The sequence below is a fragment of the Doryrhamphus excisus genome, linkage group LG4, assembly GCF_037039965.1.
Source record: "Doryrhamphus excisus strain RoL-2023G ecotype Guam linkage group LG4, RoL_Dexc_Guam_v1.1, whole genome shotgun sequence".
Lineage (NCBI taxonomy): Eukaryota > Metazoa > Chordata > Actinopteri > Syngnathiformes > Syngnathidae > Doryrhamphus > Doryrhamphus excisus.
The window spans coordinates 2,870,499-2,889,591 of NC_136360.1; the positions used below are offsets into that span (position 1 = coordinate 2,870,499).

The 19,093-nt window shown below is 40.7% G+C and overlaps 1 protein-coding gene across 7 annotated transcripts in view; it reads left to right on the top strand.

Moving 5' to 3' along the window:
- The window catches only part of kank4 (KN motif and ankyrin repeat domains 4), a 72,220-nt gene that overhangs the window by 47,198 nt on the left and 5,929 nt on the right, over window positions 1-19,093 (top strand). For 5 of the 7 annotated variants that reach the window (XM_058072409.2, XM_058072410.2, XM_058072411.2 and 2 more), the window contains exons 2-5: window positions 8,382-8,437; window positions 8,915-12,175; window positions 14,203-14,296; window positions 16,160-16,423. In XM_058072409.2, coding sequence (XP_057928392.2) covers window positions 8,419-8,437; window positions 8,915-12,175; window positions 14,203-14,296; window positions 16,160-16,423 — 3,638 coding nt within the window. In that variant the 5' untranslated portion in view covers window positions 8,382-8,418. The remainder of the gene's footprint in view (window positions 1-8,381; window positions 8,438-8,914; window positions 12,176-14,202; window positions 14,297-16,159; window positions 16,424-19,093) is intronic. The other 2 variants (XM_078789977.1, XM_078789976.1) reach the window with 1 other exon arrangement.

A 19,093-nucleotide genomic window follows, 5' to 3' on the forward strand; every position in this document is an offset into this window, starting at 1 on the left:
GTTTCAAATAGGGTGGGTAAAAGGACAAAGAAGCCAGAAACTTACCACTTCCACACCGAATGAGAGAATAACCTTTTTTTTTCAAGTCTAATAGTATAAAAATAGTTTTTAATCACATTGTGTAGGCTCCTGTACATAGCCACTAGCAAGCTATGAGGCTAACTAGTTAGCATCTCCAATTATTCTAAGCTTAAGAAATTGTTTCAAATAGGGTGGGTAAAAGGACAAAGAAGCCAGAAACTTACCACTTCCACACCAAATGAGAGAATAACCATTTTTTTTCAAGTCTAATAGTGTAAAAATAATTTTTAATCACATTGTGTAGGCTCCTGTACATAGTCACTAGCAAGCTATGGGGCTAACTAGTTAGCATCTCCAATTATTCTAAGCTTAAGAAATAGTTTCAAATACGGTGGGTAAAAGGACAAAGAAGCCAGAAACTTACCACTTCCACACCGAATGAGAGAATAACCTTTTTTTTTCAAGTCTAATAGTATAAAACAGTTTTTAATCACATTGTGTAGGCTCCTGTACATAGCCACTAGCAAGCTATGGGGCTAACTAGTTAGCATCTCCAATTATTCTAAGCTTAAGAAATTGTTTCAAATAGGGTGGGTAAAAGGACAAAGAAGCCAGAAACTTACCACTTCCACACCGAATGAGAGAATAACCTTTTTTTTCAAGTGTAATAGTATAAAAATAGTTTTTAATCACATTGTGTAGGCTCCTGTACATAGCCACTAGCAAGCTATGGGGCTAACTAGTTAGCATCTCCAATTATTCTAAGCTTAAGAAATTGTTTCAAATAGGGTGGGTAAAAGGACAAAGAAGCCAGAAACTTACCACTTCCACACCAAATGAGAGAATAACCATTTTTTTTCAAGTCTAATAGTATAAAAATAGTTTTTAATCACATTGTGTAGGCTCCTGTACATAGTCACTAGCAAGCTATGGGGCTAACTAGTTAGCATCTCCAATTATTCTAAGCTTAAGAAATTGTTTCAAATAGGGTGGGTAAAAGGACAAAGAAGCCAGAAACATACCACTTCCACACAGAATGAGAGAATAACCTTTTTTTTCCCACTCAATCTCAGCCATGGCATGGGTTAGGGTTAGCTAGCTAGTTAGCTAGCTAGCTAGCTAGCTGACTTAATTGCCAGTCTCCATGCAATGGGAAAGCTAACGTCATCATGCATCATGTCTCATAACATTACTGATGTCTAGTGACCAGAAGACTACATATAACCTGTCTTACAATATTTTTGACTAATGAGCTAATATTATGATTTTTGAGTACTGCTTTCTGAACATAACTCAGACCTTTAAGTTATCTGAACTTAACTGATGATCTTGCGTAAACTACACTCAAGGTTACTGCCATGATATGACTTGACTAAACATAGTTATTTTGAGCTTTAACAACTTCAAATTACTGCTTGGAAATTTTGAGGCAATCGGTTTCCAAAGTTTATTCAAGTAAAGTCAACAAATTATATTTTACAGTATACTGTACTTTAGCTGCGTATGGGGGGGGGGGGGGGTCATTCATCAGAATTACTGTCTTTGTAGGGTAGATAGGGTGGATTTTCCACCGTCAAAGCAATATTGTGTACACGCTGCAACATGTCCACACTTGGGAAAAAGAGAAGAGTAGACATATGGACGCATTGGACATTTGACATGATGGAGAACAAGACAGTGTACACTATGTGAGTGATTATCACGGCTAAAAGCACAGCTAACTTGAAGTGGCATGAGTGGATATTTACTGCTCTTTTTATTGCTGAGAAAGAGCAGAGCTGCATTATAGATACCCGGTGTGTTATACACAGTTGGTGTATTACTTCATACAGTAGTTCACATATTCATCTGGAAAAAATATCTGAATGTTTTTTAATTTTAGTTAAAATAATATACTGCATGGCTGCACGACTTCAAATTGTCCTTAGGTATAAATGTGAGTGTGAATGGTTGTTTGTCTATATGTGCCCTGTGATTGGCTGGCGACCAGTCCAGGGTGTACCCCGCCTCTCGCATGAAGACAGCTGGGATAGGCTCCAGCACCCCTGCGACCCTCGTGAGGAAAAGCGGTAGAAAATGAATGAATTAATATTTACTACATCGGGTAATACAAGTGTAAACGTGACTGTAGGGGTGTTAGTTCAGGTCTAGAAGGCTCTACTAATAAATGTGTTATTTTCTGTTATCATGTTTATTATAGGACGAGTGGTTAGCGCGCAGGCCACACAGCTAGAAGACCGTAGTTCAATTCCACTCTTGGCCATCTCTGTGTGGAGTTTGCATGTTCTCCCCCGTGCATGCGTGGGTTTTCTCTGGGTACTCTGGTTTCCTCCGACATTCCAAAAACATGCTAGGTTAATTAGCAAATCCAAATTGTCCATAGGTATGAATGTGAGTGTGAATGGTTGTTTGTCTAAATGTGCCCTGTGATTGGCTGGCCCGCCACTTCTCACCCGAAGACAGCTGGGATAGGCTCCAGCACCACCTGGGGCCCTTGTGAGAATAATTGGTAGAAAATGAATGAATGAATATACTCTAAGTTTAGTGTGAAACAAAGTCAAAACTGTCCAAAATGGAAAGATACTGAATGTGTAGGGGAAAAATAATCCTGGTGTGTTTGTTCTGATAATGCAGTTCATTTGGTCAAGTGTGAAAGCTATCTCTGAACCCTGGTGTGCACCAAACAAGCGGACCGAAGAAGGGGTTTATGATCCACTATAGCTCAAGTGTGAACGCTACATGGCTCAAAGATACTAGCCAATGTTAAAATGGCAGCAGGGTTTATCTGTGTGTTTTGCACAGTAGTACATATGGATGCTTTTTAAAATATATTTTCTAAGCTTTTTGTCATAGAATATGCCATACACAAGATCCAGTTGTGACATTGTGTATATGTTTTCATTGGACCGAATGATTAAAAAAAAAAAAAAACATTAAAAAGTCGCCAAAATAATCAAGAGATTGTATCTTTATGTGAAAACAGCTGATCAAATAATACAAGGGAGTGGATGTGCTGGATGCCAGGAGTTACTCCTCTGTTTTAGCAGGGAGAGTTTCTAACACTTGTGGACATTCATGCATCGTTCAGGCACCAGCAGGATTTATTCTGTCTGCGATAAACCCCTGCAGGGTGTATTCATCTATATTTGAAATTCAGAACAGACAAACAGGGTCGGATAACTCTGCTGAGAAAAGCAGCTCCGATGGATTTGTTTATTCCCAGACCACAACTGCATAGACAATGAAATATATATTTTTTCAGTGCTCATCGCTCAAGCCGGGCTGAAATGACAGCCTCATCTCTCTCTCCATAGGACAGCAATTACTTAAGATAATTAAATGCAGTGATAATAAAAGCTTACGTTTACATTGAGTGTGGAATGTTGCTGTTTTTAATGAATGAACTGACCGAAATAATTCTCTTGAAAGTAACATTTCTCATAAGAGACGGTTTTGCTGATCAGGGAATCGAGTAGATTGTGACAATAGACTTTTGCGTAATGATGCATCTCAGCATTCCAGTCACATTTTACTTACCCGCACCATCTTTCCTCATGTCAGAGGTCTCCTTCCACTCTCATCCGGATCATTTTTCCTCATGTAAAATGAAACCCTACAAAGAATCACATCCATATATATATATTTGCGTTACAAATTAGACATAGGAAACATTAGTATACCGCATCATTTCCAGCTATTTAAAGCAAGACTCAGTTATTCTGTATCGGGTCGGAACATTTCCTGAGGTTCCCACTCAAAGAATAGGACAAAGGCCACTAACTGACTTGGTCATTTGTCACTAAAAGGAGTCTCTCTTATGACCTACATTAAAGGGTTTGAGGATCATTTGGCTGCTGCTTAATGAAGCCTATCAACAGAATTTGGTTTCTTGTTGTATCTGTGGAATTGAGCCGGCCAGCTGCTATGTAGCGCAAAGGGAATACTCGGGTCTCTGATGAATCCAGACACTGTTGTACTGGATTTGTACCACGCATTATTGGATTAGGACTGAATGAAAATGTCTGTAATAACACCATGAAGGGAGTGACGTAGAAAAAGAGTGTGAGAAGATGTACAGCGTAATACAATATGTGCACTGGGGTTTTCCACTGGAGCTTTATTGACAACGACTTTGTTCTATTAAATCATGTTCAGCAGTAGGATTGAGCATTGAACAAAATTTTCTTGCATTGTTCTATGTTAAATTTCAATATTGTGAATTGTCACACTCCTTTTGAAAACTACTGGAATCATACTGGAAAATACATTTATAACAAAGTGGAATGGACAAATAACATTGATGTTGGGTTATTCATTATTGTTTTTTTTTTTATCATGACTCAGCTGCTTCCCCTGACTGCACATTACTGCAAAGCATGTGTTCTGACAACAAAGAAAAGGTCCCAAAGTATTACCATGAAGAAAAATGAAAGACTACTACTACTAGGTAGTTGTAGGTTGTGTTAAGCAGTGAGTTACAAAGTTAATTGAGTCATTATTGATGTTATTTTGTCATGGTAAAGACCGTTCTATGTATTTGGAAGCATACATGATCTTCGTGCAGTTGTGGTGGGCAAAACCGTTCATTTCAGTGAACTGGATCATTCCGGTTCATTCAGGAAAAAGATCCGTTCATTTCGTTCATTTCATTCATTTTGTTCATTTCATTCATTTCGTTCATTTCGTTCATTTCGTTCATTTCGTTCATTTCGTTCATTTCGTTCATTTCGTTCATTTCGAACCGGATCATTCCAGTTCATTCAGTAAAAAGATCCGTTAATTTCTTTAATTTCTTTAATTTCGTTCATTTCGTTCATTTCGTTCATTTCGTTCATTTCGTTCATTTCATTCATTTCGTTCATTTCGCTCATTTCGGTCAATTGGTCGTTAGCCTGTGAGCTCCCCCCTGTGCGTAGACCCGGTCAGCCGTGTCGACTCAGTCCGTTCACTCATGTTCACGTTCGTTCCGAATCAACAGCGCAACAACACATGATGACGTACCTTGAAATATGAAGTATTATGACAGCCCTCCGGATCCGAGCCCTCTCAGCTCCCTGTTCCGGCGTTACGACCCCTGGCTGACCCCCCCCACACTCGGTCCGATGCTGCGATTGTGCTTCCGGTCAGAAAGACCTGTCTTTCAGTCAGCTAACCCCACCCACCCACAGAGCGAGTCACAACAATAGGATAAGACAGGCAAGCACGCAGATATTCCCGCCCTGCAAAAGGAACGGTGAACTGACTCTCCAACGAATCGAAAAAAAAAGCAACTCAATGGACTGAACGGATATTTTAAGGGAGGTGACCTTGTTCATTCCGTTCACAAAAAAGAAGTAGTTCTTTTGACCCGTTCGTTCATGACCAACACACCACTATCCTGCAGTAATACCGATTGAGTAATTTCAATCATGCGTCTGTCTGACTTCCTGTTTGCCGTTCAAACAGGTGTCAGTGACGTATGCCAGGCTTTTCATTGGCATCATGAGCAACAATGGACCAGACAATGATGGTGGTACAGTATGTTGCTGCCGCCTAGAATTGAAGTCGTGAGGTTGTTAAGTGATGTCTGTACAATTTATAACATTGTCCCTAGAAGATAAATTGTGATTTTTATATATCACAGTGTGAGCTAGTACTGCTTTTTTTTTTCCTGGTATGTTGCCAATATAAGTGGTTGGTGCCGTGCCATTTTTTTTTTCCATACAAAAATGCAGCTGTTCTAACAATACACTCCATTGTTTGATTTACTTGTGTCTTCCCCAGGCTGTGTGTTAGTGAATTGGGCTACACGAGAGTACAAAGCTAAATTCTCAGGATAGAACAAGTATAAACTGAGATAACTGGGCCCAAGTTAGTGCTGTGATAAAGACTTGGAACATGGTTATTTCTGCAGGCTCTGCAGTGTGACCCTTCAGACGACGTGAACTTAACTAAACAGTGTGTGAAGGAGATATCGTAATGCATTCATGCATGCATGTTTTCTTAATTAGATAGAGAACCGCGGTGAAAATGACAGCGGGGCAAAGTTAACAGTAAAGCTGCTCTGCATGCACGAGATATGAATGTGGACAGCTGCCACTCCTGAGCCTGCCCGTTTTCACTCTCTCTCGTTTAACCGCCCACCTCCTGTCTGCTGCTTGCTCTCGCCAATTCTATTTCCTGTTACGCTGTCGTCTCCTGAGCCTGTGCTGTATCACTTTATGAGGCTAATTCGATCTCTTGCACTGAGGTGACCATTCTAACTAATGATTTTCTTATTTCCTGGTGGACTGGCCCAAGCGAAATTGTGTTTATGGACAGCATGTTCGATGTGTGCCTGAGGGGGTTTATATCGTTCTGTATTAACAACTGAGTTAAAAACGGGTACTTGTTTCTTGCCAGTGCCATTTTTTTCAGTGATTTAGAGGTTTACTCTTTAAATAACTCTCTAAATAACTATGCTGATGACATTTAATGACACCCTGTTATCAGTAGGAGCTTATTAACTGCACTCTCATTACGCCTCTTTGCCGTCGCCGCTCAGCCAGCTGTCATGCCCTCTGGACTGGCGTTGAGAGAATGTGGCGTATGTCCAAGAGCACTTACGTATAGAGCAGCACGATGAACAATATCAATACAGGTACAAAGACACTATCATCAACGCATTTGGTACCAGGTTTGTCAGGTACTTAGTCCACTTCTGACGACCACCACTATTGCATACGTACACAAACATAATATAGATCCATCTCACGAGAAGAGACATGGACAGTGGCAGTCAAGAGATGCACTATGAAATGAAGATCGGTGGATTTTTTTTTTTACAATCATATTTCTTCATTTGCTTTCAGTTTTAAGGCTTTGTCATTTTATGGTGAACATCCTGCCGGCTCCTCCAAAGCTGCTGTGAGACCGTCATTAGGAAGTAATTTAATTTCATTGTTGCAGCTGTTTGTCTTTCTTCAAATTTTGACGAGATCTATACTTTGTCTTCTTTTATCTTCCCAACCTTCCTTTCTCAGTAATGTGTTAATTAAAGAGGGTTTTGTTGTGTGCCTACAGTGTATAATTGCAATTAAAGTCTGAGTTCTGCCTCAGACTCGCTGTTTCCCAATGACGATCAGCATTTTTCAGCCACCTAATTGGCTAATTAAGCCTTAAGGACAGTAAGCTGCAGTCCCATTAAATTCCAGGAGTAGTCCGGAATGCCTGTACTCTTCCCACTCCTGGGACAGGAAGGACTAGCGGGTTAACGAATGGTTGCCGTGGTAACATAGTCACATGGCGTGACATCCTATGCAGTTGCTGTGAGATATTCATCTCGAACAGACGCAACATTTGTGTTGCAGATCACTACTTCCTGTTAAGGTCCATCTGTGAAGATGGGGTAGAGGCCACATAGAACTTGTCATACTTCCTGTTTCAGCCCCCTGCAGGTAGCGGACTGTCAAACTGATTGATGACTTTACAGCTTGTCCAACGCTCGCCTTATTAAGGCCTTGCACGGCACTGCACGACCGCACTTATTTCAGCTTCACAAATACGGTTTGAATGATATATTACTGCAGCTTGGGCAACACAGTGGTGTGTGTGGTTAGCAAGTTGGCCCAACGGCCAGGTGGTTTTGGGTTTGGAATTCTGTTCAGACCTCAGACCCAAGAATACTACATAGTACCCAGGAAGCTAAAAACAAAATGCATAACAAAGAGTACAAACCATAGCTTTGTTGCTCTGTTGATACACATAGCGCTACAGTATTCATCATAACATTGCTTGTACATTCGGGACATAATTGAATGTGAGAAATGAGGAGTGGGTTGGAAAAAAAAATCACTCATGTTGCAAAATGGTAATTTCCACACTGAAATTATGCATCATTTATACCTTTGAAAATACATTACGGTAAGCGTTTTATTCCCCAAGGGCTTCTGTGAACATACAGGGCTGGGGCAATTGTCTGAGTTGTAAAAGTAGTGTTTGTCCTGATGTTCGGAAACTTCACATAATACCGGAAAAGTATTGACAGATTTTGCTGGATTGTCTTCCATGTTACTTTTATGCAACTTGAAGCTCAATTTATATTAAAAAAAAATATTCATTCATGATTTCATTTTCTAACGCTTATTCTAACGAGGGTTGCGAGGGTGCTGGAGCCTATCCCAGCTGTCTTTGGGCAAGAGGCGGGGTACATCCTGGACTGGTCGCCAGCCAATCACAGGGCACATATAGACAAACAACCATTCACACTCACATTCATACCTATGGACAATTTGGAGTTGGGGGTATGCTGGAGCCTATCCCAACTATCTTTGGGTTGTCATTACTTGTATTATTTTTATATATTGATTTTCTAACAAATGTATCTTTTCTCTTTTCTGTAGGCTGCACTGTAGTCCATGACTGACATCCCTGCATCCCATGATGGACAAAAAAAGTGGTGAAGCTGTTTTTGTTTTTGGCAATATGAATTTTGTACAGCTACATGAGCATGCAACTGTAACGTAATGTGTAATGTGTTTTTTTTAATATACTATATGTATATACTTCATGATGGAACATACATATGCTGTACAGAAAAACAGAAATACTGTTGATGTTGTGGCCATAAATGATAGTTACATTTTTATATTTCAGGTAATAACTGTTCTTGACTCAAAGTATGTTTCTGAGATTGAACAGCATGAGCAGCATTTTGGATAATCCATTTGTTTTGGTGTAATCACTGCATGATAATTGCTTCTCAGTAAGTGATGCAGTTTTAGATATGGGCATAATTTGTTAGCACCATCTGTACAGCATGTCATTTGGGTATATATAAATACCAATGGTAATTTTTATCTCCGAATAATGAATGTGGATTTTGAAAAGTGAAGATGAAACACTGACAATGTTACTATTTATTTCTCCATAACAGCCAATGGCTTCCAGACCAAAGCCAGTGAAGGTGGTGTACAGAGAAAGCAACTACCCTACTCAGTGGAAACTCCGTATGGCTTCCACCTGGACTTGGATTTTCTCAAATATGTGGATGATATCGAAAAAGGCAATACCATCAAAAGAGTCCACATCCAGCGGCGGGTCAAGGGCCCACCCAAATTCAGTACTCTACCCAGGAATTTCAGTCTCCCGGGGCATGGAATACGGCCAACTCCTAAAGACAGTCCATGGTCTGGGACGTCTACATTGGGACCAAAACCGAAGTCACGCTTAACAGAGGTTCAGCAGATCTCTGATTTCAGAACAAATGAAGGAGGAACTTTAAGCAGAGGGACCACGAGCCAGGGAGCTAGTGTTGTTTCAGCTAAGCTCAGAGATGAAGGAGTTCTTGGGTCCCAGGGAATTGATGATAAAACTGCGGGCACTCAGAATCGCCCAAACCTGCTTCGCGCATCAAGTATGCCAATCACATTACAACAGCGGAAAGGTTCTGATTCAAGTAGTCCGGATCGTACTGTTGGAACACCAGAGAATGGTTCAACTGAAAACATGTTCAGAGCTTCACCAGATGTAACAGAAAGAAGATGCATACCCCAAGAACGAGTAGGAATTCACCAGCAGATCACAGTTGCATTGAAGCGAGTCAGAGAGCTGGAGGAACAGGTCAAAACCATCCCTGAACTTAAGGCTCAGATTTGCTCACTGAGGATGGAGAGGGAGCAGCTACTACGGCAGCTTCAGTCCCAAGAAAAGGCCCACATTTCCACATCATCATCTAAAATGGCTCAGATTACTGATCCTGGAATAAACACCCAACCACAGGCAAGCAGACATAAAGAAAGTTTGAATTTGTGTTTGTCTCCCCAACCCAATAAGAATTTGGAAACTTTGAAACATTTGACAACAACTTCAGGAACTGAGGAAGAGAAACAACGTATTGCAGGTGCAAATAGTGTGATTGAAAAAGAGGCAGCGAATCAGGGATCAGTGAAGAGCTCAATAGCATGTCATGACATTTGTGAGCAAGGGTCTAATTGGAAAGGACAGTTGTCAGACAAACAGAACGAGACAGTAGGTAGTCCACTGGAACATGCATCGCAGGAAGATACCAATGTTGCAAAAGGAGGGAATTTTGAAGACTCGGGGAGTATCCAGAATTTGCATGAAAAGCTGGCAACACTGGAGGCTAAACTTCTTCAGGCTAGTCAAGAGCTGGAGAGAACTAATGATCTGTTGAAAAAACAAATAGCAGAGAACAAAGTGAAAGAGGAGAGAATACTAGAGTTGAGCGAGGGAATTAGCGTTGAGGTGTCTCCAATGGAAACGCACAGCAGGCCAAGAAGAGAAAGTATAGACACTGGGACAGAGACTGAGAGGGTACACTATTCCAACCAGGAGACGGAGACAGAATTACCTGGTACAGTTGATAAAGGAACTGATACTGAAAGAATATGTATTGAAGTAGCTGTTTGCAAACCGATATCTGGAAGTATCAATCAGGGAACAGAGACTACCAGAGCAGACAAAATGACAGCGGTCAAGGCAGAATCTGCATCTGTTAGTCCACAGACACCTACAGTCAACAGCATGGAACAGGGTACAGTAACTGAAAGAGCAACCACTCAGGATCAGACGACTGAGACACCGGTAGCCGAAAGGGTACACCAGGTCACAGAAACAGACGGAGAGACAGAGACAGACCACCCACAGAGACCGAGGGCCAGCAGTGTTGACAGGGGGACAGAGACAGAGAGAGTGGACACCGTGGACAGGGTGACAGAGACAGAGGTTGCACAGAGGATTGACCAGCATACTGAGACAGAAGTAGAAAGACCAGAAGACAACAATCCAGCCAGAAATACTGAAGCGGAGACTCGGGTGAGAGAAGATAGAGGTGAAACTGAAACTGTGGTCGGTGAAAGTATAGAAGACAACAAGAAAGTTAGTGATGGAATTCAGAAAGATCATGGAGACGATGAAAGGGTGGCATCGGAAGTTATTAGTGACAGTTCTGTTGCAGTTAAAGGAAATGTAGTTGAAGGAACATTGAGTTTAGAATTTGTAAATCAGCTTGAAGACCATAAAAGTCCATGTGTCGCAACAGGAAAACTTGAAGACTCTGCAACTGAAATAAACCCTGCACAAACAAACTCAGAAACAAAATCAATCTTACCCCCAGAAAGCGCTGAATTGCAGCATGTTGCAAGAAAGACTTTGGATACTGTCACTGCTGCAGTAGCACCAGAAAGTGCCGTTGTAAAGACAGAAGTTCCAGTAAGACCCCAAAGAGGCCGTAGGTCATCAGCAGATCAGGCACAGCAGGCAACTCCTCAACTTCAAACCACTCCTGTCCGTCCTCGTAGGGGTTCCAGTGAAACTCAAAGTCAGCAGTCAAAGACAGTCAAAGACTCTAAATCCCCTGCGGAACTCTCTGAACCAACAAAACAAGAATCACCATCCCAATCACCAAGCAACACTAAGCCACCATCATGTGAAAAATCTCAATCACAACCTCAAACTGAGATTCAGTGCCCATCTCCAATGTCCAAAGAGGTCCAGACCCGTCCCAAATCAATTCAGTCCCAATCTAGAACTACAACCCGACGGGACTCAAAAGAGCTGAAAGCACCTACTAGGGCATCTAGTGTATCACAGCCTTTAAGGCGTGGATCTGGAGGTGACCACATCCAACCAAAACGCCAGGGATCGGGTGAGGTCCAAACTCAGCTTCGAAGACGTTCTGATGTGAGTCAACCTCTTCAAAAAGACCCTGAAGTACAGACATCACAAAGAAGCTCCACTGAAACGGCGCAGCGTCGGAGTTCTGGTGAAGCTGTGGCCTCCCGCCATGACACCGGTGAAGCGCAGCAAGTACGCAGAGGCTCAAGTGAGTCACCAACCTCGCCTGCAGCTTTGGGTCAAGTCGTAACCCGGCTAACAGGTCTCCTGGGGGAGCAGTGGGCTCAGCTGGGAAGCGGTTCTGGAGCTCAACAGTTGGTCAACCAGCAGGAGAGCCCTGGCACACAGAAACAGACGGCAGGGAAAAAAGCAGAGGCAGGAAATGTAGCATCGGCCAAGCCTGCGGGGAAAGCATCAACCACAGGGAAACCAGCAGGGAAGCCTGGCCCTTCCAAAATGAGCTCAATTCAGAGTCAACTGGTCAGTTCTCTTAGTGTTCTTTCTGCATTCTACTCACCGGGTCAGAAATCTGCTGCTGCCAACAAGCAGCAAGAACAAGGTAAGTTCTTTGCTTACAGTACATCCCAACGTTGGTCAAAGACTGAATGACTTCTCAATTGAAACCATTTCCCACACAAACATCAAAGCCAAGATTGATTGCTAGATAACTATGGTACGCTAAAACCCACTTAGCATCCAGTTTTCTGTATTGCCCTTGTAGTGCTCCACATATTTACACATACTTGAGTATTCGCCATCATGATGTCTTCTCTGTTGAACAAGGCAGTGGTGACTAGTTTTGGATAACCAGATAGAAATATTTAGCTACTATTCCAGCTGTCTTTGGGCGAGAGGCAGGGTACACCCTGGACTGGTCGCCAGCCAATCACAGGGCACATATATAGACAAACAACCATTCACACTCACATTCATACCTATGGACAATTTGGAGTCGCCAATTAACCTAGCATGTTTTTGGAATGTGGGAGGAAACCGGAGTACCTGGAGAAAACCCACAAATGCACGGGGAGAACATACAAAATCCACACATTGGAATTGAACCCTGGTCTCCTAGCTGTGAGGTCTGCTCGCTAACCACTTCTCCACCATGCTGCCCCACAATGTACATTTAAAATTTAAATTAAGACTCAAAATCTAAAGTTGTAGTGTTGAATCGTCGTCACATCATAAAAAAATATGCAAAAAGATAAGTGTATACGTACAGGGAGAACAGGCAAACTCCACACAGAGATGGCCGAGGGTGGAATTGAACCCTGGTCTCCTAGCTGTGAGGTCTGCACGCTAACCACTCGACCGCTGTGCCACCCATATTTAGCTATTTGACACAGATAATATATACTTTGTCCAATGTCTTGTTGTGACTGTGGTATCAGATATTATGCTAGTATACACAGCCCCTCTCCTTCTGTATAGTATGTAAATATGTATACACACACTTTGGGTGTGTATACGTACATACAAAATGGACAGTGGAATGGCTTGGACAGCGCACACATCAATGAAGCCATGTCTTTATTTCCTCCCTTGACGTTTCACAGTTCTGTTTATGGCCTGGAAGCTGGGGACCAGACTTGCTCCCGGTGCTATCACGCACATGTTTTTTATGTTCTGAGTTCATTTTAAGTTCAGTGTGAGAGTACAAAAGCTTTTTAATATGTGTCTGTGCTTTTTATTATTTTCTTTAATTAATTTAAAAAATAATAATTATACAGGGCGGCACGGGGGTTGAGTGGTTAGCACGCAGACCTCACAGCTAGGACACCTGGGTTCAATTCCACTCTCGGCCATCTATTTGTGGAGTTTGCATGTTTCATTTGTGGGTTTTTTCCGGGTACTCCGGTTTCCTCCCACATTCCAAAAACATGCTAGGTTAATTGGCGACTCCAAATTGTCCATAGGTATGAATGTGAGTGTGAATGGTTGTTTGTCTATATGTGCCCGGTGATTGGCTGGCGACCGGTCCAGGGTGTACCCCGCCTCTCGCTCAAAGACAGCTGGGATAGGCTCCAACACTCATTTTGTTTATGGTTGTCATTTACCATCACTTTCAACACAAACATGTTGTCTACTAATTTTTCCTGCTAGTAAAGTTTTTTTGGGTGGGGGGATTTGGCAAAAGAAAGCAATGAGAGTCTTTGGTCCGCCTGCCTTTGCGGTCATTAGATTACGTTTTGATTTCTAAAGACAGTTGATTGCCTCCGACTAAGGAAGGTAAGGTTATATCATGCATCACATTATGCTAAAAGCTAATGCATTATATTCAATATTCCTTAGTGATAACCAATGTAGTCAGAAAGTAGACTAGCATCCTTCCGATAAATGCAATTTAATATTGTTCGCATCTTTTTTGATTTGACAAAAGGTCACACAGACACACATCAAATATTTAATGATAAATAAGAAGATGTAGTGAAGAAGGAAGGAATCCTAGATGAGCAGAAGGATGCTGTATACTTGAGTGGATTGAATGATGGATGGACGAATGGACAAACGGGCAAAATGTGCCTTGCGCAATCTTAAATCAGTGTGTCATTTCCTTCTCTCATTTTCTGCACTACTCCCCAGGTCTCAAATCTATTATGAAGAAAAATGGGGTTGCTGACAAGCGGGGGAGCAAGGGAACCAAGAAAAACCTGAAGTTCGTTGGGGTGAATGGAGGGTAAAATCACTTTAATCAGTGTCCACTTTAATCTGTGTGTGATTCATAGCCTAATGTGTTTTGCACGTGTGTGTATTTGTCTTTGTGTGAGGATGAGCTTATCATCGTCGTTGTCATTTGTCAACATTCTCGGATAAGTACGCGCTAACAGAATATTATACTTAACAAATTGGATTTGCTTGAATTGTCAGCTTTTGATGTTTTCATTTCGGTGTCTGTAGTATTTGAGTGATTCCTCGTGGTAAGAGGATGTATTCGGAACAGGCTTTTTCCAGTTGACACGCCTTACAGGCGAGAGATGCAAACACAACATAAGCGTCACGCTGTTTTAGACTCACTTGTCATCTCTCTGTTACTTACTGATGCACAATGGACGACACACTTCTGTGGATTTTGCCTCACAGCTGATACTACCAGTGTGAATAGAATGTTTACTGTTATATGGGGTGATATTTCTTAGTAGAAATCATATCATTTAGTCGTTGGTGGCCTTGAATTAAACATTGGCATTGATTTGATTTGTTATTTTCCCTTTTCTTCAGTCAGATTTACTTTAAAGCCATTGCATGTGGTAAACACAGAATGCAATAAATATCAGTTTCCAAAAAAAGACATGCTCGTACACTAAGAAGGCCCAAAGGTGAGCGTCTACTATTCAAATTGCATTCATTCATCCATTTTCGGTAGGCGTTTCCCTAATAATATATATAATAATATAATAATAATAATAGATAGTATTAATAATTACCTAATAATAATATTTTTTCACATCTGATAAGATACCGATATTTCAGCTTTGATATTTCAGCCAGTATTGCCCAATACTAATATAAATTTGATACAATCAGCACAAAACAGGGGTATAAATTTATAGTAGTAATGGCGGCTTGAGATGCTCAAGTAAGCATTTAAACCCAAAATTTGTGATGTGCTATAATTACTGATTTTCTTTCCGATGCAATACTTAGTAAAATTCAGGCCGGTCTAAGCAATAGCGAATTATTTCACATTATAAAATAAAGACAAAATCATATTGAATATGCAGAAATTGTGTCTTCAACAATAATGTAAAATTCAAATTGTTTTTTTTTATTTTAAACTTGCATTGGTACTTGTGTTGTGTATTTCTTAGCTATCCTTTTAGTGTTAAGGTGCTGTGTGATGAGCTTAACTTTCTTTGTAAGATTGCACTAGGAGTCAGACTGTGATATTGAGTAATGACTAATAGTTCCTGCCATAAAACGAGCTACCTATTCTTCACAGTGACTTATATACTATGTACAAATGTATGTTTTTCTCTCTAAATTTAGAGGGTTCGGCTCATACACCAGAAATGACTGTACTTTTATTTGTCAAGCTAGCCTATTTTGTTTTCACCTGAGATTTCCCAGATTATGTTTATTCTAATATCTAATTTCTATAAACCAAATAACCATGAATGAGTTGCACTGAATATAAGAGTGAGGTCCCCTCCTTACACTCATTTGGCAACCTCCCCAGCTCCTTGTATCATCAACTTTCTTCACTAAACAAGGCCGTATTTCATGTGAGCATGAAAACATACCTTAAATAGATCTTTATTTATGTATCTGTGAAGGATGTTTTGGATATGTGAGCCAAGATTGTATTAAACAAGCATCTTTTTCATTTCACAGGGTTTAACTTTTAGTGTGTATCCAAACCTGGCTCATGTTGACTTTCCGCTGATGGCTTTCATATTAGTTCTCGCAGATTCTGTGTTTCAGTTATGCGGTCATGTGGTGTGTTTGTTTAAAACCCGTACACATGTTTACATTTAGGGAAGGCACATACACCCCTTGTGTTTTTCTTGGTTACCATGATGAATTTGCTGTCCCTTTCCAGGTATGAGAGCACATCTAGCGACGAGTCCAGTGTAGACGAGAAGGCAAAAGTGGATGTCGACAAGGGTGACAGCTCAGAGGCAGAGGAGGAGAAAGACAAGGAGCCTAAATCAGCAGAAAAGCCTGAGGAGGGAGCAGATGCACAGGAGAAAGATGCAGAAATCCTGCATAGCGAAGGGGGTGCAGTGGCAGCGGAAAAAGAGAGCGAAAAAGACCTGCTGGACCGAGAGAGCAGCCAGGAGCTCCTGGAGGAAGCGTCTTCAGGGTGAGATAGAGTGAAAGAAGCGAGTCATTCCGGCTGAAATAGCTGACATTTTTATGGTGAAGTTCAAATATTTTTGTAGTCATTCCAACTCCTAATGCTAAATAAGTGCTAAATTGTTGTTTAGCTTGGCAGCTAAAGCAATAGCGCTTGCCAAATTATCACTATTAGGAAGGGTCATGTTGGCTTTTCCCATTGGAAAGACATTTTGAAGTCACTGAGGTACAAACATACATTCATCCTCACACTAAAAGCCAATGCCAGCCAATCACAGAGCACATATAGACAAACAACCATTCACACTCACATTCATACCTATGGACAATTTGGAGTCGCCAATTAACCTAGCATGTTTTTGGAATGTGGGAGGAAACCGGAGTACCCGGAGAAAACCCACAAATGCACGGGGAGAACGTACAAAATCCACACATTGGAATTGAACCCTGGTCTCCTGGCTGTGAGGTTTGTGCGTTAACCACTCGCCCACCGTGCCGCCCCACAATTTACATTCATTAATACATTCATTGTTTACCGCTTTTTCCTCACAAGGGTCGCGGGCGTGCTGGAGCCTATCCCAACTGTCTTCGAGCGAGAGGCGGGGTACACTCTGGACTGGTCGCCAGCCAATCACAGGGCACATATAGACAAACAACCATTCACACTCACATTCATACCTATGGACAATTTGGAGTCGCCAATTAACCTAGCATGTTTTTGGAATGTGGGAGGAAACCGGAGTACCCGGAGAAAACCCACAAATGCACGGGGAGAACATGCAAAATCCACACATTGGAATTGAACCCTGGTCTCCTAGCTGTGAGGTCTGCGCGCTAACCACTCGACCACCGTGACGCCCGACAATGTATATTTAAAATTTAAATTAAGACTCAAAATCTAAAGTTGTAGTGTTGAATCGTCATCACATCATAAAAAAATATGCAAAAAGATACGTGTATACGTATGTATACGTAATGTTAAGTTTATGAAAAATAGTGGCCAACATCTATCCAGCACTGCAAGTTATTACTCTTGCTTCACTGGAACTGATCCTTTAACTGATGGTTACAATCTTACAGTCGGTTAAGGTTAAGACCAAAAGTGTTTCTTATTATGATGTTCATTTTCACTTCCATGGTGATGACTTTTCTTTTGCTTGGCACATTTCCACCACACGAGCCTGCCTGATGCTAGGGAGACATGATGAAGTGCAAAAAGTTAATTAATATGCAATGTTATTCACTTTGTATAGCTGCAAATGAGGCACGGGTTGTCTTCATCCGCAGTGCGCTAGATGGGGCATAGACTGCATCCTTAATCTGCTGTGTGTGTCGTAACAAGCAAATCAAGTGTTTTTAATTACATATTTTACTAGTTTATGGGTGTGTGTTTGTAAGAATGAAGCCAAATGCGCTAATGATAACCAAAAACCAAAAATGTGGAAAAAAAACAGGATCCTGCCATCCAAGTAATGGCACACATGTCTTTCTGGTCTACCAATGACAGTTCTCTCCAAGGAGCCCACACTTTGAAGAACCCGCCCTCACCCACAGCCAAACAATACAGAATCCTTGTCCTCACATTCAAGTCTCTCCATAACCTTGCACCCCTTAAACTCCCTGTCCTCATCCATCCCCGTGTCCCAACTCGTACTCTCATTCATCTTCTTTCATGCTTTTCAATGTAAGTCTATCCTCTTGTGGCTCCAGGTCATTTAGTTGTGGAGGCCTTCATCTCTGGAACTCCCTCACTCCCGCAGTGATGTTCAATCTCTTCACACTTTCACACTTTTCACACTAAGTATGCTGTAGAAAACCATTAGTCTTTTTTACTCCATATGACAAGTTACACATTTTAATATTTTATGTTTGTTTATTGTCACGTGTCCTGATTACTTTTAATTGTTGGACGTTTTCCTGCGAGAGCCACACAGTGAAAATGAAAGGATGCAAAGACGGCTTTAATATTTAGCAAACCAACACGCGTTGATATTCTAAGATGTTATGTATATTTTCAGAAAAAAAAACTGCATCTCAGCTTTGGGATTTGATTTTGTGTCAACTTTCTTCTTAATACCCATCATATTTTTGATTTTGCTCCCATATTATAACTTTTTACACAACACAACACTTTTTGAATGGTTCATATGACAACATTATTTCTGCTAAAATCACATTATTCTTCCTCATAATATTGACTTTTTTTTCCTCAGAAAATTATTACTTTTTCTCGTTAGAATGCAACTTTTTACTCTTAATATTGTGATTTTATTTTCATAAAATTAGAGTATTTTTTTCTATTTTTGCTGCTGTTTTTTTTATTTCCAACTATTTTTTTTATTTAATGTTTCCAGCTTTTTCTTGTAATTATGGCTTTATTGGCATATTTTAATATTGTGGTTTTTTTCCCGCAACCTAATTTTACATAAATTACAATTTATTTTAACTATTAGACATTTGGTTTGATTATATGATGTGATATTATGACTTAAATATATATATATATATATATATATTTAATGGTATTATTCTCCCTCATTCTATTACAGTTTTCTCATTAGATTGCAACTTTTTTTCTCTGAATATTTTGACATCAATCATGTACAATTGCTGCTGATTTTTCCATTTTTTTTCTTTTTAAATTATACTTTTAGAATGCATGACATGCCAATTAAAA